At 46.7% G+C, this 27,792-nt stretch overlaps 1 protein-coding gene across 3 annotated transcripts in view; it reads right to left on the bottom strand.

Moving 5' to 3' along the window:
- The window catches only part of LOC102403750 (CREB binding protein), a 118,642-nt gene that overhangs the window by 39,132 nt on the left and 51,718 nt on the right, over positions 1-27,792 (bottom strand). For all 3 annotated transcript variants that reach the window (XM_044936006.2, XM_044936005.2, XM_006054865.4), the window contains exons 3-6: positions 25,051-25,227; positions 10,056-10,296; positions 8,655-8,768; positions 820-1,062 (exon numbers count right to left, since the gene is read on the bottom strand). In XM_044936006.2, coding sequence (XP_044791941.2) covers positions 820-1,062; positions 8,655-8,768; positions 10,056-10,296; positions 25,051-25,227 — 775 coding nt within the window. The remainder of the gene's footprint in view (positions 1-819; positions 1,063-8,654; positions 8,769-10,055; positions 10,297-25,050; positions 25,228-27,792) is intronic.

Genomic DNA, 27,792 nt, shown 5'->3' with positions numbered 1-27,792 from the left:
TGGCTTCATTCCCGTCACATACACTTCATCATCTTTTTGTTTTGCATATCAGAAGATAAAAATCATAGAAATTAACTTCAGGTGAAGAAGACAAAAGGTCAATTTGCCTACAGTATTTGTTCTAAAGTAAGAGAAAGGTGAGACACAGGTTAATTGTCTTGTCCCAGATTATACCACCAACAGAAGTGGTGTCAGACTGGAAGGGACACTTCAAGACTCCAACCAAGTCTTCTAGCCAGCAGGAGTCAGAGATGCATTAGGGCAACTATTTCCCAACACGCAACAGATGAAGTATCTTTAAGGTGAAAATACTTTATTAGGAAAAGAACAAAACCAGCACAACAACCCTGTTCTGAGATCCCTGTTAGCCAGTCCGGATTCAGACTGGTCGGCTCCAGTCACAAGTAGTCCACAACCAAGAAATGCTAGGAGCTGCAGAGTCAAGGCAAGTGGTACTGCCCTAATTCCAACCTGAGATTTTGCATCCTGAGCCATGTGAAATGCCCTTTATGAAAACTATCCAGACACAGCGACAAAAATGTTGGTTCATTTGCAAATGTGATTCATCTTACAAGCCTGTAACATCTTCAGTGTACCTGACATTTTAGCCTTTTCCTGGAATTTTTTTAATTTAATCATTTAAAAGATACCATTCACCATAATATATATGTATTTGAATTTTATTATATATATATATTTAAATTTAAAATTTGAATTTAAAGTAAAAACAGTAGCTGAAAACAGCCCCGGGCTGCAGAAGGCTCGTCATTCCCGACACTGCATTTGCACAAGGAAGTTCTCGAGAGTCCTTTCACCTACCCAGGGGGTTGAGACTCCTCATCTGCTGGTGAGTTTGAGGCTGTGCTGGTTGCTGGCCAGGAACCTGAGGCTGCAGCTGCGTCTGGGGCTGGTTCAGGTAGGGGAGTCCAAGAGCAGCATACGCTCGTTGCATGGAGCTGGGGTCTATCGGATTTGGGTTACTTAAAGAAGTGGCATTCTGTTGGCCTGTGCCAACAGAACCAATGGTGTTTTGAATTCCACTAGCTGGAGACCCCAGGATGGCTATAAAAACAAACAGACAAACACAAGAGATAAGTAAAAGAAAAAAGTCCACAAGTGAGTTAAAAACTACTGAAAAACAAGTAAAATTTTATCAGAAGACCACCTATGTATGTCATGAAGCACTAGAACCCCGCTACCAAGAAAGGAACTGTGCAGACAGAAGGAGCCCATTCTATTAATCTCATCTGCACAGCGGCACCTGAAGAACAAAAATCTGAAGAGAATTCAAGCTTCTGTGTTAGAAAACAACGGACCAGAAAATCAGCGATCACGCAATCAAGGTCAGCGTGTATTAAATCTAGAGCCTCATAAGAAGTCAGTTCGGGGGAAACAGCAAACATGGGAAAACACACATCTTTGGGGGTCATCAGCCACCACTGAGGCGAGCTAAGAAGCCCCTCCTGCTGCTGCTCCTCAGGGTCCCTCACTGCTCACCACACAGGCACAGAGGAGGAGGAGGAGGAGCAGAAGAGACGCCTAGTTGGTCAGTTCTGTTACTTATTAACCTAATTAATTTCTTAATTACTAAAGGTATCAAGTAACAGTAACTTAATTAAGATCTCTGACACAATCTTCCAAAAAACAAAACTGCATTTCCTTGAACCCCTGACGTACAGTGACCAGACAACACCACGCCTTTCTCTGCTCTGAGTTTCCTACGTGGGAGGGCACCATGCTAAGCTCTCTGCTATGTGAAGCTGTTCAAGAAATACGGTGCCTTACTGAGGAAAATCTGTAGCAACATAAAGAGCCCCATTGCCAAGGGCTTCAAAGTTAACAGAGAAGACCCAAATACCCATCTGTCCGTCTGTCTGTCCATCTGTCCAAATGTCTTAATTGATGCAGAAGTTCTGCATCATACCATTGATTCTTATTTGTAAGAGTTCCGTTCTTTCCAACTTCCCCAAACTTTGAGTCATGTCATCAACAGCAGCTTATAAAATTGATACTATAACTGATCTTTGAGACATAAAACACTATCACAAAATTTTTCTTTAAAATTCAGACCATTAATGTAATAATAATATCCTCATATCACCATCAGCACAATTATAACATAAACAACTCAAACACTTATCTGAGTAACTTAATGAAACCAAAATGTGTTAAAAAAAAAAAAAAGCCCTTGATAATTACATATTCCATACTTTTTAACTTTTCTAATAAGAATATTCAGATCTCAAACTCATTAACGCTCATTAGACACAATTATACACACCAAGCACCTTATTATTATAAATGAAAAGCAATTCCCAAAGTACATTTTATGACAAGTATGTAGCTCTGAAATAAGTCGTGTATAATACTTTTAAAGGTATTTTTCCTAATAGTTAATACTCCATGAAACTTTAAACACATGCCATTGTACTACTGAAACTGACATGCTGACTTGTCTAAAAGAAGTACAATAGAAAAAGGAAAGTGACAATGTTAAGATGATTTATTTTTCTATTACTTTGCGGTGTAAGCAGGAACAGACCGAGACCTACATTGACATGCATACTGATCAACTGTGGAGAGATAGGAATTTAAAGAAACAAGGTGTACAAGGCTTTGAGGTTTTGGGTGAAGATGCAATAGCAGTGCCTTAACAACGATTTCTTTCTACTAAAATCCACTCGTGTCCACACTTCCCCAAATGCCATCCTTTTACCCCAAATTCCCCATCCTAGGAGGAGTGCCACTCCCAAGCTCAAGGCCACTTATGGGCTACTTACGGACTTCCTCTTCTCATGGAAGCTGCTGACTTGGTCAGTGTATTTTTTTTGTGTGTTAAAAGCATTTATGTCCTAAATGCACACATTACTGTTTTTTTTTTTACTTTAAAAGAAAACATACCTATCTATCTGAAGACAAGCATTTGGTACTTGACATTTCTAACTAATTTAGAGACAAGGAAAACAACATACAAACAAGTAAAAAGGTCTCTGACATACAGGCATGGCCCAATCTGAGTACAAACACTGCTATGAGATAACATCTACGCTTCAGGGACAAGGAACGCAGGCACTTCCTATGGGGGAGATGGGTGGAAGGGGAGTTACCTGGTGAAAGCCACCACAAACTCTAAGTCCTACAAGCTGAAGATGCTTCCGTTCTCCGTGAACACCCTGCTGGTGTCCTGGCAGCAGCTGGCCTTCCCCGAACCCCCCACTTTGCCCCGTGGCCGTCGGGCCTCTGCTCCTCTCCAGACATCTGCGACTCCTGCCTGAACTTGCTCCCTCCCTCACTTGCAAGCACAGACTCCAGGACAGACAAAGACAACAGGATAGAAGTGAGCAGTGTGCGCTCATGGAGCTCGGGGTCTGCTGGGAGAGCAACATCTCTATCTAATAATGAAAGGCTGCAGCCCTGGATCCTGTATCAGAGACAGCGGTCTCTGATCAAGACCATCTCTTCTTCCCTGCACGTTCCCTGCAGCGGGACCTGCACGTGCCTCACAGGACTCTCCTCACACCAGGGTGCTCGCCTCAAGCTGCAGCAGTGGAGCGGGCGCCCTCCCAGTACCACAGCGCTGAGGGCTCTGAGGCTGAGCAAAAACGTGAGGAGTGCTAAAACAGCAACGCTCCATGTATCTGGTGTCACTGAGAATACAGCCTGCTGCATGAATCAATTTTACACATTATTGATACTCACCTCTTTGTTTATTTTGGCCGTGCTGCGTGGCTTAGGGGATCTTAGTCCCAGGCCCTCCCAGTGAAAAGTGCGGAGTCCTAAGCACTTGATCGCAGGGAACTCCCAATGTTTACCTCTCTAGATACCAACAGTTCTTGTTCTTTTTACCATTTTTACATCTTGTTTCCTTTCTCAGAGCTTAAGGCTACGTTTCACACACAATCAATCTTTGTAATATCCCGCCACAGTGTCTCAGTGCATCTCAGCACAGCGTGGCCCCTCTCCCCGAACATCAGTCAGCACTCCTGCTGCCAGTACGTCTCCAGAGTGTTCCTGCTCCCCTTCTGCCGCAGCTACTAAGGACAGAAGAGGGCCGGGTTTCACAGCTGGCTCTGTCCAGGACTCACGCCTCCGTGAGCACAGAGACTGGCCCATGGGCAGGCTCCACATACACTAGCCATTGCTGCTGTGCAACACGCGGCTCACCTCAAGTTCCAGCCCCCAACTGGTCTCAATAAAACTGTGCTCAATTTGGAAAGCCAACAAAAACGGACACACTGAATTCCAAAACTTTGTCAGGTTGGTGGGGGACACCATGAGGCAGGCAAAGCAGCCACTACTTGGTCATCACCTGGATTTCCACCAAGAGAGTCAAGCTCGAGTCTGCTCAGACCTGTGGACGTCTCTGCAGAGCTGCTCCCACAGCACAGGGCGTCCCAGGCCCGTGTACCAGAGCAGAGGGACACCCGAGCCGAGGGCCAGGCCCCCCATCACAGCCACCACCAAGCAAGAAGGCGCACCCTGCAGCAGGTGTCCTCAGAAGCCAAAGAGCTCAGAACTGGCAACCTGGCGCCGCCCAGAAGAGCGAGGTCAAAGCTCCTCCAATGAAGGCTATCACCGGGGGCTGTCTGGTACTTGAGCCACAGGCGGCCTCGCCACCCCCTCCCCCGCCCCCGCTGCAGGCTGTCACAGAGGCACTGGTGGTCTCTGGAGAGCCTGCAGGTGAAGCAGGTGCCCAGCCTGCGAGTGCCTGTGGAGCACCAAGTAGGCATCTGGAGGGCATGTTTTAAGCAGGACTCAACACCGTGAAGGCAGGCAACTCAAACAATCAGAGGGGCCTCAAGCTGGATCACCAGAGAAGGCAATGGCAACCCATTCCAATATTCCTGCCTGGTAAATCCCAGGGACGGAGGAGCCTGGTAGGCTGCAGCCCATGGGGTCACTACGAGTTGGACACGACTAAGGGACTTCACTTTCACTTTTCACTTTCACGCATTGGAGAAGCAAATGGCAACCCACTCCAGCGTTCTTGCCTGGAGAATCCCAGGGACGGGGGAGCCTGGGGGGCTGCCGTCTATGGGGTCGCACAGAGTCGGACACGACTGAAGTGACTTAGTAGCAGCAGCAAAGCTGGATCACAGAGCAGGGCCAAGTAGTGAGTGGCAGGCCAGCAGAGGTATTCAAGCCAGGGGTCTGGGGAGGCTGACTGAGCCCCAGCGGAGGCCCAGGCAGCCACAGGCAGTGGGCAGGCTGGGGCAGCCCTGGGCTGATCCCGCAGCACCCATTCTGTCAGTCCTTTTGCTCTTGAGCTAGGAAACCTGTGGCTGCCCAGAGCAGCACGTGCACTGTCTCAAGAGCTCCAGGACCGACGCTCTGCCCTGCGAGGCATCCAGAGCGGCAAACACATGGAATTTGTTAAGATGCAGTCAAATAACACAAGAGGCCTGGGGGAAGGTCCAAGTCTCTGTGTTTCTCACAAGCAACAAGGGGTGCGCCTGCAGCTGGGCTGAGGACCATACGCGGAGCAGCAAAACCTCCCTGAGGAGGCAACATGAATTCAGACAGGGAGTCCAGTCTGTGCCGCCACAGCCTGCCCACTGCCACCCTGCACAGGTCTGGGAGCCAGGTGCCAAGACTGACGCTAGATACACACCCTGCAACTTCCTCATTAGTCAATAAAACCTGACGATCTCTATAAGAGATGGATAATGCAAGATCAGTGACTGGACAATAACTCGTGGGAAAAATTACACGAAGTCCCCTCCACACAGGCCACAGCAGTCTGGGTTTCCTTTCAGCGGCCCCTGGGTAGGCTCCACAGGTGGCCTGGGCAGGCTCTCTCAGTAGAGACATCAACGGGAGGAGTTAGAGAAGCAGGGTGTGTGCAGCAGGCCTGGCGAGCATCTGTGGGAAAACCTGCCTGGACAGCACAGCCTCGGTGGACACAGGTGGGTCTCAGATGATCCCTGGGGGTCCTGAACACCCACTTACAAACCTCATTTGCATAGGAATCTCTGAGTCCAATCAGAGGTGTCCCCTTGCAGGCATGTCAGCCTTGCTGTCTAGAAAGTTCTTCCCTTGTCACTTAATTGAAGCTGGGCTTTGCCCAGCCCCACCTCCCACGCACACTGAGCCTCCCTGCCAGGACTGCCGACACCACTGGCTCTACCTCACTCCTCTGACTGACACCACTGTTGCCTCATTTTTTATTTCTGGCTGCACCCCACAGCATGAGGGATCTTACTGTGCCCTCATGAACCATGTGCCTCATGAACCTCACGTGCCCTCTGAACCATGGATCAAACCTGCACCCCTTACAGTCGAAGTGCAGGGTCTTCACCACTGGACCAGCAAGAAGTCCCAGATCGATGCCATTGTCACATCATTTTTAACGTACAGCTGACCCTTAAACAAGACAGGTTTCAATAGCATGGGTCCGCTTACACAGACATTTTCCAACAGTAAATACAACAGCTACACATTGTCCACGTTGCTCGAAGCTGTGGACGTGGAGGAACCAAGCTGCCAATGTGCTCAGAGGGCACTGGCCCTCTGACTTTGCGGAAGGATCGGCGCCCTCTTCCTGAGCTGTGTAAGGGGCAACTGGACAGAGTCCATCAGCTGCTGGAGGGGCAGAGCCACGCTTCCCCACTGTTGCTACGGCCCATTTCACACACGATGGGCACAGTTTGCTTCAAGAGAGGAGGAACAGCAACAAACGTTTACAGAGAAAACACTGCTGCAACTTTCTCGCTCATCCTATCAAACTCCTTGTCCTCGCAAAACCACAGTGCTGGAACCAAAGGAATGCACACAGAGCAGAAACCTAACTTGAGAAGCATTAAAAACAAAAACATATGCAAATACACAAAGTACACACTAAAATACCCCACTTTGATTTCTTTCACGAAAATTTACTACAACCTTGCACAGAGTTTGTCTGTACACGCCCCATGACTTTATATTGTGAAATCACCCAGACAACACCTTACGTTATGACTGGAAGAGACACTGTGGTTTACCACTTCTGAGGGCTCACTCTGGATCAATCATTACAGCAAGCAGGCAGTTATAAAGATGGTAGAAAAAACCCACACTCATTTCTTTGTTGTTTTTTTTTTAAATAAAAACCACACAAAGTGTTTCTTAAAAAGAGAAATCTCACAAGTTTACAATTGTCATGGCAATACATATTAAAAACCAAAGGATCTCAGAAAATTCACAGTCCCAAATTAAAGGTTAAGAACACTATCCTAATTCATTATTCATGGAATGAATACTGTACAACCACAAACTCGACAATAAATATTTTGACACTTATAAGGACTATAACTGAAATACATCCTAAAACGTAAGAAACTATAACCATCACAACATGTTAGTAAAAAAGAAAACATTTTACACTAACTTGGAAGAAACTCAGACTGTACTCCACTAGAACTGTTGTCTCAAATATCTGCTTCTAGAAGACACAGATTCCTAGATCTTCACTCTATGTAAGAAATGTCCTATAAAATCATGTATTAATTCGTATTTTGCTTAATAAAAGTATAATTTAACTGACTTAGGAAAGTGACTTTTAAAGGAAACTTAGTGTGACTGCTTCTACCGGGGAGCGAGGGAGGGAGGGTGGGCCCGTGGCCCTGGCCTGCTTTCTTGGGCCACGGACACCGCTGTGTGTGGGGCTCTGGGGGCACTCGGGAGGGAGTGGGGCCTAGCGGGCTCGACCACCTTTCCCATTGCCACTTGGAAACAAGCAGAAAGAAAAGCAGCACACGTGTTCTGAGGTAGCAACAGGTCTGCCGAAGAAGAATGAGAGCAACGGACACAAACCACAAGCAGAGCGGGTGGGGCGAGATGGCCCAGATGCGGTGGCGAAGATGCAGACGGTGCTGGAGTTCCGAGGGCAGCTCCAGCCCACGAGGACACGCGCACCAAGGGCATGGCCTACCTGTCCACACCAAGGGACACACCCCGAGAGCACAGCTGGACCTCGAAAACGACCAGAAGGGACTTAACATCAGGGACAGACGCTCATCCTTTCCCTGCTCCGATGCCCATGGGAGCCCCTGGGAGCCACACAAGGCCTCCTATGGGGGCACTGCCTAATTACCTGCTAAGGGCACACAAACTGATGGAAAGATGACGAAGCGAGGGCAACAATCAGGGTGCGGCATCCTGGAGCAGAGACCCTCCATCTGCACTGAATGAACTGTTAGTTACACAGCTAGGCCTGGGAACCGCGTCGCCTCCACAACACCTGCATGTGGTGTTGACTGACTGACTCTAGAACGAAGGGTCCTCAAGACTACTTTAGGGTGATTTCAAAAAGTGTCCAGTCTATCCACCCCTCACCCCAAAGCCACTGCCATTACAGTGACAAATGCTGAGTATCTGTCAAGAAACTCAGAGAGCCATCCCGTCAGCTCTCGCCTCTCTGATCCAAGTCCCTCTCCTGCGCTCGCTGCTCCGCAGTGGCCGAGTCCGGGGGTCGGGGCGGGGCCTCCAACGTGGCCGCTCCCCGAGCAGGTGGGGCGCCCGAGCGCTGGCTGCGCTGCGGTCCCCCTCGGCGTCCGCCCTGGCACCCCAGCTCCCACTACGCGGTGCGGCGACTAGTTTCTGCCCTGCTCCCTGCCTATTCCTCTGTGTTCTCAGTGTCTCATCGCCAAGCTTCTCTACCCGCAGTGCTCACTTACTTTGTTGGTTTCGCTTGTCACTGGCATTTTTCAAAGGGAGGCAAACAGGACAGTCATGCCGTGTGCAGTTCTTCCAATGAGAGATGATTTGCCGTGAAGATGCGCAATGGGCAACTATGACCAGAAAAACAACGAGATGTTATTCTTCCATCCAAATCGTCGCGCGTTCAATTACACCTACATTGTAAGGCCAGCTTCCATAAAAGGTGATCACAAGTGAAACTGTAGCACAGTGCAGGCAGTCCTCAGCTTACAAACAGGCTGCTTTCCAGAAAGTTTGTAAGTCGACTACTGAGAATTCCAAACAAAAACTTCCCAGAGAAGCAATGTTATGAATGATGGTGAACAAGGTTCAGCCCACAAATCAAAAACAAAACGAAACTACTTGGCCTGAAATACCACACAAGTGGAATGAAAGGCAGAACAAATAATAATTCTGTAATGTCACTATTTACAATAAAAAGTTTACATTATGTTTATTAATGCTCAAGGATGAAACCATCTGAACACTAGAGTTGAAGAAACATAGCGAAGCAAATGAGAGGTCTGTGGAGACCCTGAGGGGGCCCGGGCACTTCTCAGAGCACCCGAGACGGCAGCTGCGGCCGGTCCCTCTGTCTCTATCTTCGCTTCCACTTCTTCCTAAAGGTCCAGCACGACCCTCCTCTGCTTCTCCATCAGGACAGGGTTACACTCGGGACTCATGAGCGTCACAAGGGGAAGCAGGGAGATCAGGGAGACTCTCCCCAAGGTTAGGAGCACAAGTGAGAAGAGACAGAAAGAGGATAAAGATTAAAGGGAAGCAGAACTGTTAGTTAAGGGAAGGCTTCTTCAGGAGAACTGAGTTGTCTGTGTCAAGACCAGAGAGGGGACACGTGTGTGCATGATTCTTCCCTCTGTAGAGCAAGGAAGGAGGTGGCAGGGGTGGGCAGTACACACAGGTCCCCAGGACAACCGGGCCGGGAGCCCGATGAGCCAAGACAGAAGGGCGGAGGGGCGAGGCAGCAGCCCTGGCGCCTGGGCGCACAAAACGACTGCAAGACAGATGCTCTAGGCTTGGGGAAAGGTGGGCACATGCACGTGTGCACACTACACTGTCAAAAAGAAAACCTGATCTAGACATGTATGGCGAAGACAGTGCTCAAGAAGGGACACAGGTCTTCTGTGACAGAGGAAGGCAGAGAAGAACGAATGCAGGGCCCAGCCCCACCAGCAAAAGTTCACGGAACGTTGTAGAAGCACATCGCCTTTCTCCTGGGCAGGTGAGCGTCCAGAGGCATCTGACTGGTCAGCACATGGGGACGTGGGAAGTGGGAACCTTCTCAACAGGAGAGGTGCCAGAGAATACCAGACAAGTCCACCCTTGGCTCTGCCACCAGGACCTGAGCAAACGGCACTTACCTTGACAAGCCTTCCCAGCCTGACAATGCGTCATGTGATTCAAGACGTTTTTCATGGTTCGACAATGTGGGAGTGCGCAGGCCCGGACCTCTCCGTTGGCTTGTTCTCGCCTCTGACATTTATGAGCGTGAAGCAGTAGGACCAGCTGCTGCTGTATCAGTTTGCGTTTTTCGGGATCTGCAGTGGGGCCCGTTGCAATTGCCTGGGTGGGTACAATTCCCACTGATGTTTGCATCTGAGGCTAAAATAAAACAAATTAACACAAACATTTTAATAAGCTTTCAGAGTTCCAATTCATGTTCATTAACTATTTTTTCAAACTAAGGGTAAAGCTGAGTGATAGTTTAGGCCACAATGAGAATGCAGCTGGTGAGGTTCCTTTAATTCATCGGCAATTTATCACACTACAATACATACAAGTGCAGGAAAAGCCGTTATTATATTAGGTTGAACCATATCAAACTATTGTTTCTCTAAGCCAAATGACCAAACGTTGGCAATTCTATAGGATTCAACCTAATAAAAAGATCGCCAAGGCCTGACCAATTCCAACCCACTGAGAAGATCTGACGGCGCAGAGCAATCAGAGCCACCCTGCAGATTTCTAGTCTTCTGACCGGAAGGACAATACCTGCAGCATTCATTACTTCTCAAAGATTAAGACAGCATTTATCTTGAATACAACCATCCAGTACAATCGTTAATGCTTTGCATTTCATTAAAATTTCTACTCAGACATCAGACAATATTTTTTCTATGTATTTGATGATGTGCTAAAGATACAGAAACAGAGCTTAGTTACTTTCATCCTTTCAAAATAGTAGGCCAGATCAACCATACCTCTTAACTGCAAAGAACACGGAAAAGGGGACCTGTGGAACTTCTTACTCTTTACCAACTACCAATATTCTTCAGAAATTTACTAAAGAAACTTTGAAATAAGAGAAATGTAAAGTTCCTAACATGCAACAATATAACCCACATTTCCGGGATTTTCTGATCTATTGCTCTGATTAAGTCACACTTCTGACTTCATTTTACAACATCTAGTGCTTCCCACGAAGTACAACACAGCTCCGATTTTTCAAATGAAGAATCAAAACTATATACATTTGCAACTAGGAGAACACCAAGTAAAAACATATTTCTTTATGAATCAAAGTTCACTGTAAAAAGAGCGTTTTGTATTTTGGCTTTACCTCGATGAGAACTCATAAAATAAGTATGTAGAAAAGCTACCTGGCTTCACTCAAGAGCACAACTCCTAGAACCCTAACCAGGAACCAAAACAAAAACAAAATTCAAGCCAAGAGGCTGAGTGTACTGAGTGGAGAAGTACTTAACGCCTGAGGGAAAACAGCCTCTTTCCCTTATGTCTATTTCCCCAATTACAAAAATGTGGAAAGCAAAAGAACTAAGGAAATACTTAGCACCTGCAATCCTGAGAGCCAGGAGTCCACTGAGGAAGTGCAGACAGGTTTTTCTTCTCCCAGTCGTTTCTGTATGTATGAACCATGACCAACAGTCTCATTTATATAAATTTGGCTTGGTATTTATTCTAGGTTCTGCCCTGTACCAGTAAGTTGTAGCATGATGCGTAGTGAACATGCGGCTGTACATTCATTTATCCAAACTCCAAAGACTGGGGATAAACTGTAGCCACTCCTCTTTTTTCTGACACTTTAAAATAAGGCTTCAATAAACAAACAGCCTGTGACTATGCCCTCTGCAGCATTCAGTACCTACGTTAAATGATTCTGCATCCATCAGCTTATTTCCATGGACTACAAAGTCCAAGCGAAAATCAACAGGAACAGAAGAATATGGGAAATGTAAGATGATCCCTGGTTAGGTCTCTTTTGCATTTACAAAAAAATTTCAAACATGTGGAAAAGTAGAAAGGAAAGGATACCATTATCACATCTAACCAAATGAAGGATTCTTTAGTATCTTCTAACATCTAGTCCATACACAAATTTCTCAACTTGTCTCCAAACAGTCTTTTAAAGTTGGTGTGCACAGATCAGGACCCAGTTCAGGCCCACACCCTCCACCTGGTTACTGTCTTTAAGGTTCTTCATCTCCTGCTACCCTCCCCCGCCTTTACTTTCTCACAATACTGACGTCTGGAAGAATCAAGCCAGTTGTCCTCCTGCCATTTCTTAAAACACAGAAATACTACATACAAAATAAATAAATAAACGTAAAAAGAGGTATCATATAAAAACCTGGTTAAAAAAATCTCGATCATATGATTAAATTATAAAAGACTTTTAAAGTCATTAAAAATTAACACATTGTTTCTCATCTGCAATGTTCTCAATCACACATTTTAAACTGTATTTGATGGTATGTTGAAACCTCAACATGTAGAAACAGCACAGCTGGAAATACAGCATGTTCAAGTCTGGGTCTATTCTCCATCTACATGTAGCTGTTTAGTAAGCCTACACACTGTTTACACATCTCAAAAACAAACTGGAGGATGAAGCTGAGTCACCAGCAACATGAAGCAGACAACATGTCTCGTGTCCCTGGGTTAGCCTTCCCCATATAACTCCATGGGCTTGCATGAGGCTAGTCCAGGTTGCAAAGTGCTTACAAATGTGGGGCACATTTAATTTCCTTCTCTCTCAGGCTGGTGCTCAACAAGAAGTAAGAGCTGTATGAACTTCTGCAACAATCTGTCAGAAGCAGCCTTTAGATTCTATCAACTTCCCAGCTCAGTCCCCACTGTCCAGGCGGGAGAAGAGAATTAAAAGAAAAATGCTTAAACAAGAACCTCCCTTTAAACATACAGAACAAAATTTGCAAATTCCCCCCAAAAGTACTTTATAATTTTAGGCAACTTTATTTTTGCAATGACCAAGAATATTTTGGAAAATGGTAAAAATGAAGGAGGACTCTATCCTGCCATAGATTATTAGGTATGTAACCAAAAACAGAAACCATGGTAACGAAAAAAATAAACTAGCCCTCATTAAAATTAAAAGCTGTTAAGTTTCAAAAGACACCATCAAGAAAGTGAAAGACAACCCAAAGAATGGGAGAAAACATCTGCAAATCACAGATGTGATAATGGACTTATATCTAAAACATTCAAAGTACTCTTAAAACTCGATGATTTAAAAAAAAAAAGGAATCTAATTTTTTTAAATGGACAAAGTATACGAAGAGACATTTTCCCAAAGAAGATATACAGAGAAACACATGAAAAAACTGGTATGTTTACTGAAACATGAAACCCATGAAAAAGCACTCGATACCATTAACTATCATCAGAACCACAGTGAGGTACTCTTTTACACCTACCGCATGGCTACAGTTTAAAAACGAGACAGTACCAAGTGCTGATGGAGAAGAACCTGGTCTCTCTCACTCTAGTGGTGTGTGTGTGTGTGTGAAAGGGTGCAGCCACTTTGGAAAACACTCTGGCAGTGCCTCAAAAGGTTAAACCTGGAGTTACCACCTGGACCAGCAATTCTCTGAAGCATACACCCAAGAGAACTGAAAACATATGTTCACACAAAAACATGGACACTAATGTTTGCAGCAGCAGGATTCCTAATAGCCAAAAAACGGAACCAACTTAAATGGGCATCAAGTAAAGACTAGAAAAACATGATATATCAAAAAAAGGATATAACCCAACCACAAAAAAGGAAGTACCAGTACATGCTACAACATGAATGAACTTCAAAAACACTGTGCTAAGTGAAAACACCAGTCACAAACAACCACATATTGTATAATTCCATTTTGATGAAATGTCCAGAACAGGTAGATCCACAGGGGCAGAAAAGATATTAGTGGTTGCATCTGGCTGAAGATCTCGGGGAAATGGGAGAACTTGCTAACGGTACAGACTTTCTTTCTGAAACATGAAAATGTCCTAAATTTGAACATGGTTGGTGATGGTGGCACAAAACACTGGACGCCACTGAACTGTGTACTTTAAAGAAGGGGACTCACGGGAAAGCAACCGTATCTCAATAAAGCTGTTTTAAAATGACTTCTATCTCACTAATTATCAAAGAAATGAAATTAGAACGAAGAAGCATCTTTCACTTATCAATATGACCACGATAAAAAAATAATAAAGAAAAATGTCCATTCCTTTTGATCCAGTGGTTCTAGGTCTTATAATTTATTACTAGGGAAGTAACTGGACTAGTGTGCTAAAATGTATGTACAAAGACAGACATCACACTTTGATTAAATTACTGAATACTGGAAAATTCCCTAAATGTCTAGAAAAGGCGGACCAATTAAAAAAAATTATGGCTACAGACCTCATGAAATCAGATGCAGGCATGAAAAGTAAGGGGGACCTGAGGAGACCCCAGTCAAAGCCACGTGGAATACAAAGGCCTGGAGCCAAGCCCCAACCAAATCCTGGACCCACCGAGCACTGAGAGATAGAATCACTGTTATCTGGGGCAACTAAGCCCACGCCCCATAACTACTGAGCCTGCCTGCCCTAGAGCCCGTGAGCTGCAACAAGAGAAGCCACTGCACTCAGAAGCCCACACACCACAACCAGGGAGCAGCACCTGCTCGCCGCACAGCAATGGAGACCAGCTCGGCCAAAACACCCACAGACAGACCCCAATAATAATGCAGGCCTTCACGCCGCCAAGAGTTAAATGGAACACATTAAGCTACAAAAGAAAGTCATTAAAATAGTACCATAAAGTCATTCAGTTTTTCCTTATCAACTTCATGCGTTGTTTGAATGTTTTACAAGAAATGTACTATTTTTAGAACCAAAAAAAAAAAAAAAAATCCCACTTTGGGAGGAAAATCAGAAGAATCAGTAGAAAACAATGAACAATTAAATATTAAAAAACTGTAAAAGTACTAGAAAGTGGTACAGGCCTTCGTAAAAATATATAAAGCAGTGGTTCCTAACTAGTCCCCAGTAAAACCTCTTCAAATACAGATTCCCCAGTCGTGCCTCTTAGAGACTACACTTCACAAGATGGGGGTTGGTGGGAGGGTGGGCAGAGCTGTTTGTATTCAAGTTCCACAGAGGAGGCTTCCTTACAACAGCTTTATACTTCTTAAAGGTTTTCCAAAATGAACAGGGATGCGCTTTTACAGTTACAATAAAAAGAAACATTTAGGAGAGCCACTCACAGGTGATTCTCATGCAGCGGCAGTCATGAGTATCGGGAGAGTGCCTGGCCAGACCGCTGTAACAGCGACCGACAAGCCAGGCAACACACGTGACACACACGAGACAAGGCAGACAGCGCAGGTGTCGCTCCTTCTCCAGTCTTCGCCCCTCAAGGACTCTGTGCTGGGTGCCCAACAAGCAGCAGCTCAGTTAATGCCCACCTGCGGCCCTGGGAGGACTAACGCAGGCCCATACAGCCTCATGCGCGGTGGTGGACCCAGGGGCAGCCTAACAGCAGAGCTCCCACCTCCTTAACCCTTCTGTGCTCACCTTGTCCCAGGGCTGCCCACCTTGCCTTATAAACCATTTGAAGAGAATGTAACAGAAAAACTGAGGAAGGTGGGAGGGGGCTTCGGGATGGGGGACACATATACACCTGTGGCTGATTCATGTCGGTGTATGGCAAAAACCACCACAATACTATGAAGTAATTAGCCCCCAATTAAAATAAATAAATTAAGTTTTTAAAAAAAGAAAAACTGGCCAAGGACAGAACTAAGGAACTTGAGAAACAAAAACATACTAAACACATGTACTTTCATTCTTACCAGTAATCAAGAAATGCAAATCACAATAATTGGACACTATCTCCTCCTGTCAAAGGACAGAATGATAACCCCCAGCCTTGGGAGCATTATGGGATACTAGTGACCTGCTTCCCGGCTTTTGTTGGAAGGCAATACAACAGTATCTATCACAAGCTTTAAAATTCATGCAATGCATTTTGGTAACTCCCATCAGCTCACATGCAGTTCCTAATGCTGGAAGGGGAAGGTTACGGGGGAACAGGAGTCAGTGTTGCCATCACGACCCCCTGCCGGTAAACATTCTGAACCATGAGTAACAGCAGGTGAACATAAAGCGTACAACCCAAGGGCTGTGGAGAGCACAGCCCACTCACCCCATTTCATTGCTAGATCTTTTGTTCTTTGCATGTATCTTGCTGGCATCGTAACTCAACCATCATTTAAACCTCTGTCCATTAAACGGCCTTGAAAGGCAAACATTTTATGTTTATTCTGGTGTATTTCTTAATTTTAAAGGAGCTTGCTGTATTTTTATTAGGTCTGTCATTGTTACATAGGTCTGAGTAATCAGCACCAACCCCATTTTTTTAAAATGCCTTTTATCCTAAGAACAGGATCACAGATGTGCACAAGGAGTATGTGTAAAGTTTATCCTGGATTCTTTCTAGAAAAAGAAGTTAATTTTCATGAAGTATCCGAGAATAAATTACAATGTATGCAAAGGACTCTGCAAACAGTAAGAAGCAGAAGGTGACAAGTCAGAACAGTGAACGAAAGTGCTTCCTCTGACCACATGACCACCGCCCCCCATCTGCAGGGCTGGGGTTCCCGGAGACAACTGTTCAGATCAGCCTGGCCCAGACCTTTCACATAACCAATGCAGTCCAGACCCCTACTTCTCTGACATCCTCCCCCGACCCACCTGGAAACTTTACTTCTCCCCAGTCTCCACTTAAAAGTCAGGAAATGACACCAAAGTGAACACCAGGTGGGACAAAGGGTTGTTCTGCAATATCTGCTTGTTCTGATTCCCCCAGAAGGACCCTAGAACAGCTGGTTACACAAAGCTTTGTAGTCATAAAATAGAGAAAATGCTCATTAAATGTACTCAGCTATCAAACCAGGAAGAAGTGATAATCACCTGAGATGATAAAGATCAACTGGTAAGAAAGAGAACAGTTACTTAGAATAATGTTTCTTGTGTCTTCTTTTTGTTTGGTGTCTGTTAATTTTTTAAAAATAAGATTACCTAACAATTTAAGATTTAAATTCAATAAGGAAATAACTAAAAATGATCAAGGTGGACCAGAATGATTTCTAAGCAATCTTCCAAATCAGAAACACTGATTTCACAGTGGAAAACAAACGGCTAAGTCAAGAAAGAAAACTCATGGGCGAGAGAGCACAGGACAGACAACTGGACAGACCCACTCTCCCCCCTGCCCCAGCGTCACTGCTGTCCACTTGGAGAGTCATCTGCCTCGGAGGCTGCGTGGTCAAGTACACCTGTGCAAAGAAACCTCGAGGGTAAAAGCTGCTGGATCTACTCAACAGCCAAGGGGACAGGCCAACCAGATCCACACATCTCAACTGACTTACGAGGTCTTACGGGCATCAGGCCCCGTTACTGTACAACCAGTCCACGAGAATTACCCGTCTACTAACAACTGGCTTCCCAGGTGGCTCAAGGGGTAAAGAATCTGCCTGCCAGTGCAGGTAGACATAAGGGATGCGGGTTCGATCCCTGGGCTGGGAAGGCCCCGGAGGAGGGCACAGAAGCGCAATCCAGTTCTTGCCTGGAGAACTCCATGGACAGAGGAGCCTGGGGGCTACAGCCCAGAAGGCTGCGAAGAAGCAGACACGGCTGAATTGACTCAGCACGCACAACTTTCAAGGAATCATCTTCTCGACCACCCATCTATATGAACATATTCTTCAAGAACATTTATTACAGTAAGTTTTTGATAACTTGGCAAATTAATCATTTGACAGACAAATTAGCTTTTGATGGCTTGAGCCTAAGCGCCATTTCAGATAATTGTGGAAAAGGTAAAAAGAAGTTTGGGAAGTTGGGGCCACACGAAGACAGCTGTGACTCTTCAGACAGACACTGCGCTCACATCTTTGGTAGCTGCGACTGTCTCCTTCCAGACCCATTAAATGTGCTGCCTACTGAGTTCTACCTCTTAAAAAAAATTGTAATTAAAAAAAATTTTATATATAGGTATAATCATTTAAGGTATCTACTGAGTTCTTCCTAAAACAGTCACTTCATTTTCCAGAACACCTGGTACAGTCCCTGTATTTGCTGCTACCGGGCACGCAGAAATTCTGACACTAGTGTGTGTACTGGGCACAACTTGTTTAGACACGAAGAACCTGCCTACTAAGTCTCTGCTTTACATGAAGTCAAAGACCTGAATGTCTCTGGAGATAATTTATGCTGTTTTACCTAGAGAGCTTCATTGAAGAAAAGGCTATGCTAATTAGACTCTAGAAAAGACATGGTTAATGGAAACTAGTCTTGGAAAGAAGTTAAATGATTTTTTTTTTAGCTCTACTGGGTCTTTGTTGCTGCATGTAGGCTTCCTCTAGTGTGGAGAGCTGGGGCTACCCTCTAGCTGCGGTGTGTGAGCTTCTCACCGCAGTGGCTTCTCCTGTTGTGGCTCTAAGCTCACAGGCTCAGCAGCTGTGGCACAGGGGCTCAGTGGCTCCGTGGCATGTGGTATCTTCCCAAACCAGGGATCAAACCTGTGTCCCCTGCAGTGGCAGGCAGGTTCCTGACCACTGGACCACCAGGGAAACCCAGTTAAATGATCCTGATTGAGTACTTCCAATACCAGTACAACCAATACAGCTGGTCCCTACTATCAAAGAACACCATAAATATTTCTCAATTTATAGCTTTTTTTATATTTGCAACACATCATATTTTGGGCTTAGACTATGTTTCCCAGGCTGATATTTATTGCTAAAACAAAAGAAGATGAGTTTAAATAGTAGAAAGGATTTATATAGGTGCTGGTAAGAATTTTAGATTAAAAATTAATTCTTCAAAGGCCCATAAACTCATCTTCTCATCTTCAAGTTACAGGTGGAGGCGATGAGAATAAGAAAGGTAAATGCCTAAAATCACAAGAACTTGTAGGACTAACAGTGAGAGGCAAGCACTTACTTCCCAACACTGTCCCTTGTATTCCAGTTCAATTACTGAGGCATAATTCATAGCCACAGAGTGATTTTCTACAGAAACTGCTCTCACAGTGAAGAGCTGACGACACCACTCACTTGTCGTTCCAGTGAAGGATGAGAGTGCTGGAAGCTGTCTCCCTAAGTCCTAGGGTGGAGGGAAACACCAGAGTGCCAGTGATTTTAGATCCACGCTTGTGAAGTACTAGGAACTACAGACAATGCTTTACACATACAAGCATTTAAAGGGCAGCTAAAACTAGGATGAGCCAATCAAAGACAACAACAGGGGGAGACGCTTGGGTTCAGGAAGTTCAATCAGTTCAAGTCTTGATTCCTCAGTGACTGGAAACTGGATATGGAAGATGGAAAATGATGAGAAAATAAGACAAAAAGGGGGAGGGAGACAGTGAAGGTTTCTGAAGTGCTGAAGTGGACACAAAGACTAACAAAGCAGGCCACTCCCCAGTGGGCATTTGGGCATCAAGTCCCTGAGACTGCAGGGGACAGAGCCTCTGGAAGCCTAATCTACACCAGAATCACTGGAGGAGCGTAGTTCCACCACAAGAGGAAGAATAAGTCCATCTACTTGGCAATTATCCTGAACCGTCTTAGAGGGAAGTAGGTGGCACACACTGGAAAACTGAGAAAGAAAAAAACGAAAGTTTCACAAATAACAGTGAGAGACAAAAAGATTCCTCCCTCTTCCTCTAAGAGATTCCGAACCAGGAGGACACAGGGCAGCCCAGAGGCCACCGATGCGGTGGGTCCGCTGACTCACTGCGAAGCAGACAGAACCAACTCCAAGACACACAGCTTGCCCCGGAAGGGCCAGAGCTGATGGCGTGTCACCACGAGCTGCCAGCAGCGCTGCCCCCCAGCTCACTCCAGCCAGACCCTCCTCCTCACGGAGTGCCCTGCACAGTCACCCTCCCCCACTTCAGAGACCTGAACCAGCAGCTGCCTGGGGGGCCTGTCCAGAGCCTTCAGGTTCCAATTCTCTGACACGAGAACAAAATGAATCCTAACACCTCTCCCATGAGCTACTATTTTTCCTTTTGTGAGCAATTTTAACAACTTACTGACCAGAGATGTATTAATTCGTTTTTTGTTATCTGAACTTTATCGAACAGAGATGTTTCAACATTCACTTACGTAACAAATTGCTGACCACAGGTGTGAGTTTCTGTAAAAATCCCCCAAGCAATAATGTGTTAAATAAGCAGCACTCCTGATTATTTTCCTTCACTACAACTCTGTCTTTAAAATTAATCAATTATTTGGTTGTGCCACGTCTTAGTCGTGGGACACGAAATCTTGAGTCTTTGTTGACACATGTGGGATCTAGTTCCCTGATGGGGACTGAACCCGGGGCCCCTGCAGCAGGAACAGAGTCAGCTACTGGGCCACCAGGGAAGTCCCTCCTCCATTACAAGTTCGGAATGGCAAATTCTCTATAATACAGTTCTTAGTTTTTCTCAAAACAACAACAAAAAACCCCAACACACATGAACTTCCTGTTAGAAATAACCCTGTGGGAGACCACAGTGGAGCGCCCACAGCAGACTCCAGAGAGAAACTGACAGTGGGGCCCCTCTGGTCACCAAACCTTCTCAGGTGAGATAAGCCCAGAGGTGCCCCACCTGAAACGGGGCCCCTTCAAAACAACCCCACACCCGTCATGAAGGTCAGCAACAATCCGGTACCAGCTGATACCCGAATTCCGCCCCCTTCCTGCTAACGCTCCCATGCTCTGTTGAAAATGGCAAGAAGGGCAACATCACTGAGGGGTCAGGAGGCCCCTGCTTCCAGAGGACTGCCCTGGGACAACTCCGCTCCGTCTGGGCAAACTTCTCCTTTGAGACAGCCCACGTGGACCTTGAAGCCAGGCTACAGAAAGACAATCCAACCTATGCCCCCACCAAAATCACCCTTCTTCATCAGTAAAATTTATATTATTTTGAAATTCTTACATCCATGTGAGTAATCCTAGAAAACTGGATAGTGAACACATACATTTAATAGTGGTCACTCTTCTTAATTCACATTATAAACAATAGCATACATACTGAGTCTTTTTAGACCTAAAACTTGACTGATTTCAAAGATGCTACAATGTGGGGGGGGGGGGGGGAAGTGCACCTTAGAATCATGAAATACAGTGTAATAATATGGTGAAAATTCTAAGAACTTCAAAAATCTGAAGAAAGTTAAGAAATTACAAATAAAATGGCCGAAGACAGAGCTACAATGAAATCCATGTGAAAATTTAGGGAGATGTGGCATTTGCTCTTGAACGCTGTCCTGGGGATATGGACGCCCTCAAGGACCCCATCTGCAATGGGAGCTCTGCGCCCTTTGGAGCTCCCGGCAGCACAACCCAGAGGGAGACCTCAGAGCATAGCGAGCCACAGGTTTCCATGACTACGGGCCACACGGCCCGCACGCTCCCTGACCGCCCACACATCTACCTGCACACTCCAGCGACGATCTTTGGCCCTCACCTCGCTCACCACCTCACCAGTCACCATCCCCTCTCAGTCTCCTCTCCCACCTTCAGGGACATCGCCAGTCCCCCTGGACAGTGGCCACCCTACTTGTATGTCCGTCCACCTGCCTGGCCTCTTCACCTGGACATCTCACAAGCATCTCAAGAGGAGCAGGTCTACGGTGGAATTACAAGTGCCCTCTCCTTCGTCACCCTTTTCCCAGCCTGCTCCTCTGCTAGCTCTGTAAATGGTTCCACCACCCACCAAGTCATCTCTCATGGTGACCCCACTCTAGCGGCAAATCTTGTCTGGTCTCCTGTCCCTACTGGGACCTGTCTCCTCTAGCCTGGACCACTGCAGCGGCCACTACCACCCACAGCCTCCCTGAGATAGCTCCAGCTGAGCCCCCAGTACTCACCTCACACCACTTTCCCCTCATCCTTCCCTGGACTTCTGCTGGCTCCCATACAAGCCATGCTCTTCCAGAGCCCTGGGGTCTCCACGGCTTCTGCTCACCCTCCCGAACTTGCCCTTAAACCCCATTCTTGGTGCAGCTCTCTCTCTGATGGTTCCATCTAAGGAGATCCCCGTGTCAACCTCAACCTCTGTGTGCTACTCAGACCTGCTGGGGCAGTCTGTATTTGATTATTTGTTTTCCATCACCACTGCCACCCCCCCACGCCCGCAATTCCATGGGGGCGAGCGCTACATCACTCACAGCCACATTCCAGATACACCTGGGCTCAGAAAAGGTGCTCAACAAAAGTGGCAAATTAAAGGACTGGCCACACCCCTGGCTTCCTCTGCACCCCCAGTGATGGAGAGGAGACAGGCACGAGCCCCTTGGCCAAAGATCGAGTGTCTCAATGGTTCCACAAAGAGCTCAACCAGGGCACCAGGCGAGCTGGAGTCAGAGTCCCAAACTCACCCAATCAGCACACAGAACCTCGTTGGGATTTACAAGGTCACTCTCCAAAGCATGACAAAAACCACAAGAACATTCAAGGTGCAAATTTCTCTCTCTTTTTTCTAAAGAGACCTAAGTCTTTGGTAACTGCTTCCTTCCTGCAGACAACAATCTCTGAGCCCCAACAGGCAAGATACAATTTAGAAAGTTCAAGGAAGACCACCAAATATGTTTGAGGAACTGATATAAGTGATATAAACACCCCAAAGAGCTCGGAGCCCCTAAAACATGATGGCCAGGACCACTGAAAGAGTTCTGGGCCTTGCAGACAACAGGCTACAAACCCTGAATAAACTCAGTCGCATCCTCAGCCTCCTCGTCTGTAAAACGGGAGGTGAATGATGTCTTTCAAGAGGCTGTGAAAGAGTAAGGTACAACACACAATGAGAAAGCTCTTGGATACCAGGCAAGTGACGTGCCCTCGCGCCCTGCTCCTCTGACGGTCCCCACCAGCCCCTGTGCGCACCCAATAGCGCGAAGGCCGAGACTTCAGACATACATGCTGGTGAAGCTCTGGTGCCTCATGGGTGAATGTCTGAGGACCTTACTCCAAAGACAACAGCTGTGCGTCACTTCCCGGGTCCACCTGGGTCCCCATGGGAAAGCGGTGGCTAGGCTGGCACAGACCAAGGCACTGCCCCAGTTCACCAGGCTGTCCAGAGGGGCCCAAGGATGGGGGAGGTTGGGGTGGGGGGAAGAGATGGTCTCATTTATTAGCTTCACAGACAGAAGGATGAGATTTTATCACTACTGACTCCTCTAACCGTTCCCCAGGGCAGGGGCTTTCAACTGGGGCGGGCTGGGGGTGGTGGGGGTTAGGCAGGGAAAGGAAGGGAATGGGGGAGGGCTGGGAGCACTGAGTGGTGAAGGCCAGGGTTCCTGCTAAGTATCCCACAACATACAGCATAGCCGTGCAACTGAGAAACCTCCAGCAGAGAGAAGCCCTTCCACAGCCCAGAGCTCCAGGTCATGCGCAGGTGGACAGAGAAGCTTCTTTCCCATCTGGTCTGACCCTGCCCTTGTTCAGCGCACCAGTCCTGGGAATTCAGTCCCTGGAGCCGCAGAGGTGGGCAGAGGACCATGGGGAAGCGTTTCTGCCACTAGACTGTGCGTGAAGGAGAGAGGGTGAAAAAGCGGGGCTGGAGAAAATTTTAAAGAAGAAAAGGGAGGAAAAAGTTGGGTCATGGTTTCCCAGACTACAAAACACAGGATGTCTGTGAAAAGCAAACACTTTTACTCCCGAAGCCAAAATGTGCTCCAGGTCCCTGAGCAAACCCAGGGGACAATCAGCAGCACTGAAGTCCACATGACTGCCCCCCAGTGAGGACTCGGGGAGGCAAGGTTAGGGAGAGCAGCGCTGGGGGGTGGGGGCGGGGGCGTGCGAGAAGCAGTGGGCTTTGCCTTAAGTTCTGGATCTGCCTGGCTGCAAACAGAACGATCCTGGCCACACACAGTTACTGGAGAGAGAGAAGCAGACTCAGGAGAGTCACCGAGATGCCCATAAGGAGAAGCGGTCAGAACTCGGAGCAGCTTGAGGACAAGCCTCATCACTCATACTCTCTCTTGTTTTAAGATGTGAGAATGTGGCAAACAGAGCAAACCTGATCAGAACACCTCGATATCACCCCATGTCCTGATTTTTATCAAAAACAAAGAGAAAGAGACCCAGCTCTTTCTGCTTCCAACAACCTCCAGACTCCTAAGTACTGTAAGTACTTAGTTCTGGCAAATGTCCCAAGTTACCGAAGATGCTAACATCCAGGGAAGCAGGTGATAGTGATAGAGGAATTCTCTGGGATATCTTCACAACAAATACTCCAAGTTACAGTTTTTAAAAAATCAAAAGACCAAGAACCACCTTTTTTGAACATAACCCCCAGCTTTCTTCTGAGCCAGATGGCTCCGCATAGCTGCGTGGCCGGCAGCCCCGGGGCTGGCCCGAGGAAAGGAGAGTGGCTGCTGCAGGCCCTGACCCCACACTAAAGGCACATCAGAGACGTGCACAGTGAGGTCCGACAGAAGAACACACTTCGCGCGAGTGGCTGGAACTCAAGCTATTCCATCTTGCGGCACAAAGGAGCTATTTCCCACTGATCCCTGGGTTAGTGAGATCGAGAGTTACAAGGAGTTTCTATTTTATAGGTAGGAAATCTCAGGGAGAATGAAGACACGTGAAGCCATCTCTCAAGTCAGACAGGACACACATATCTCCAGAGAAGTCACAGTTCTCTGAGATAAATGTCCTTCGTTTGACTGTGACACAAATTGATGGGCTTCTACTGACAGCCTCAACCTCTGACAGACAGGAAGTGTAAAAAAGCCAAAAAAGCCCATGTTCCCCATTCTCTCAGCTCTCCTACTGAATCAGAGGGTGACTCTGGAGGAAAGTCAAAGTGACTCACACACCCCCTCCCTCCTGGTAGGGACCACGGGAGGACTAGCTGAATCATCTTTACTAGCCCCTTATGGGCAGCTCATAACAGAAAATTAAACTCACGGAGACAGCACACACAGGAAATACGTGTTATTTTCCTATCACCTACAACACAGTTCTAGCCTTAGATCTTCACTGTCAGCACGATGAAAATCCACACACTGAAGCACCCACTGGAGATCCACAGCTCTGAGACCAAGGGCAACTCACCATGTTTGGCACGTTGGTGACTGAAGTGTTCTTGATGTCTGCGGCAAACGGAGGCAAGCTGTTGACCATGCTCTGCTTGCTCGGCAGCTGAGGGTTCACTCCAGGGGCTCCCATCTGCTGCCCTCCAGTTTGACTAAAGGGTTGTCCAAATGGACTTGTGTTACCAGTCATTCCCATCTGAAACAGAAAGAGCAACATCAGCCGTCCTGACATGACCACTTATGAAAGGAAGGGTCTCAGAAATGTTCACTGTGACCCACTGAAGCAAAAATCATTACTTCCCTTTGGAACCTTCATTTCAATTATAAATTAAAGGTGAATTCTCAGGGTTCACAGTTAGCATTATGAACAGAGCAACTTGCTCAAATGGCTACAGACTAAAGACAGAAGACAAGTAAAGCCGCTCCCAGCATCCTGTCTGTTCCCTCCTCCTAAACATCACCCCACAGCCCATGCTCCTCTACCCTCACCCCTCAGCCTGACTCCCTCTCCGCGCTGCCATGACTCCCTCTCTGCGCTGCCATGCTGACTGAGGCACTGACAGTCAGAAGATCATGTGGAAAACAAAACCTTTCGAGTCACTGACAAAGGGGAGCTCCTTCAGCTTAACCCTTAATTACTCTGTAAATAGCTTCTTTCAGCTACCACCTCCCTCAATCAGATTTAAGTTTCCATCAGTTCAAAATGCACAGTAGAAATACTGGCAAAGAAATGATATAATGTCTGGGGTTTGCTTTAAAAGAACCTTCTAAAGCAATAGCTAGTGTTCCTGGAGAGTGACTGGACAAATGCTGGTGACTCCTCACCCAGGGGCAGGTGCAGGGGGTTGTTATACTAGCCCCTCTAATATTGTACGTGTTTGGAGTTTTCCATTATAAAGTCTTTTTAGTCGCTAAGCCATGTCCAATTCTTTGCAATCCCAAGGACTGTAGTGCACCAGCCTCCTCTGTCCATGGGGCTTCCCAGGTAGGAATACTGGAGTGGGTAGCCATTCCCTTCTCCAGAGGATCTTCCCGATCCAGGGACCAAACCTGTGTCTCCTGCACTGGCAGTGAAATAAAATAATCTATACAGTAGACAAAGCCAAGAGTGGGAAGGAGGGATTCCACCTATGCCTCAGGGAGGGGGTCAGCAACCCCCTCGGGTGTCCCCTGCAGTCAAGAGGCCACAATCAGGACCCCTCAGCTCCAACCTCCACACCCGTGAGTCCCCACGGGGAGGCCCTGCTGCTCAGCTGCCCCTCCCGGAGAAGCAGCAGCAGAGACGCGTTATTGAGAGACGGGCTTTTCTAGCCTGCCCATCTTTGCTCTCTCACGAAGCTGCAACAGCCCATCTGCTGCCTACTGCCTGTTCTACTTTTCTGGGGTCCTGGTGCATCTGAGGTTTAGCAATGGGGAGGCAGGAGGCCCCCGAAGAGAAGACCACCCCGCTTCCCTAGGGGAAAGTTTCCATTCAAGAAATCCCAGCCAGTCCTCTCCAGCAGCCTCGCGTGGTGACTGCAGCACCAGCCGGTTCACACAGGCTAACTTAGGTTCCTTCCTTTCCCTCACCTGAAAGATGAGCCGCACAAGGCAACCGCATTATTTCTTTTGGCTCTAAAAATTCTAGGTTGCAAACAAATAGATGCTCAACACAATTGAGGCTTTTCTGCTGAAATATCCACATAAAAACACAAAACCAAATGACTGTAACCAAAAAGATCTTGTCTGGCATTTTCATAGGTACTGGTGGTTTCCACACGTAGCCTCACAGCTGATACTCTCATTTTTCGAACATCCTAGCTACCAGTTCTGCCCTATTTGCTTTGAGTAAACTAAAACAAATTTGAACAACTAAAACTCAAACTCAACTTGAGTAAACTGAAGTAAAAACAAATTCTCCACAAAGCCCACAAGGAGATTCCACTTTAAATTCACATGACTTAATCAAGGAGAGATTTAACAGACAAACTTTTTCTTAACATAAAGGACATTTCTGATTTTCAGCTAGGGTCCTTCAGTTGTTATTTGAAACTAAGAAGAAATGAACCAAAACCCTGTATTTTCAGAAAGTGTTACACTAAATTAACTCTGCACAATGATTATTTCTTGTAGAATTTCTGCTTTAAAAAAAACATTATTTATTTTGGCTGCACTTAGTCTTTGTTGCTGCTCACGGGTTTTCTCCAGTTGCGGTGAGTGGGGGCTGCTCTCCAGCTGCAGCGAGGGACCTCATCGCAGTGGCTTCTCTTGTTGTGGAGCACAGGCTTAGCAGCTGTGGCCCACAGGCTTAGCTGCCCGAGCCATGTGGGATCTTCCCGGACCAGGAAGCGAATCCACGTCCCCTGCATTGGCAGGTGGATTCTTAACCACTAGACTGCCAAAAGGTCTGAATTGCTGTTTCACTGCACTGTTCTCAGAGCCCCAAGAATTTGTGGAAAAAATAGTTGTAATTTCCATTTCCTAAATTTCATTTAAAATTTCTCTATTTAGGAGCAAGTGTATCGGGAGACACATGCATCTATTCGCCCTCCATGAACCTCTGCCACGGCCAGCCAGCGTTTACTGAGTGCCTGCTATGAGCCAAGCCTGGTTCAGAGCGCACTGAGTGCAATTTCCCTGCATGCAATGGAGCTCGCTTCTCGTAACCACTAACCTGATAAACAAGAAAAATCGATGTTCTTTTGAAGTTTCTGGTACTGATGAGCCAGAATGGGCGGAGCTGGGGGGAAATAAAGGCAACTGTCCGTGCACGGATCTAACT

Source organism: Bubalus bubalis, chromosome 24 (assembly GCF_019923935.1).
Source record: "Bubalus bubalis isolate 160015118507 breed Murrah chromosome 24, NDDB_SH_1, whole genome shotgun sequence".
Taxonomy (NCBI): domain Eukaryota; kingdom Metazoa; phylum Chordata; class Mammalia; order Artiodactyla; family Bovidae; genus Bubalus; species Bubalus bubalis.
The sequence above is the reverse complement of the archived record's forward strand: the minus strand, read 5'-3'. Positions and strand labels throughout refer to the sequence as shown.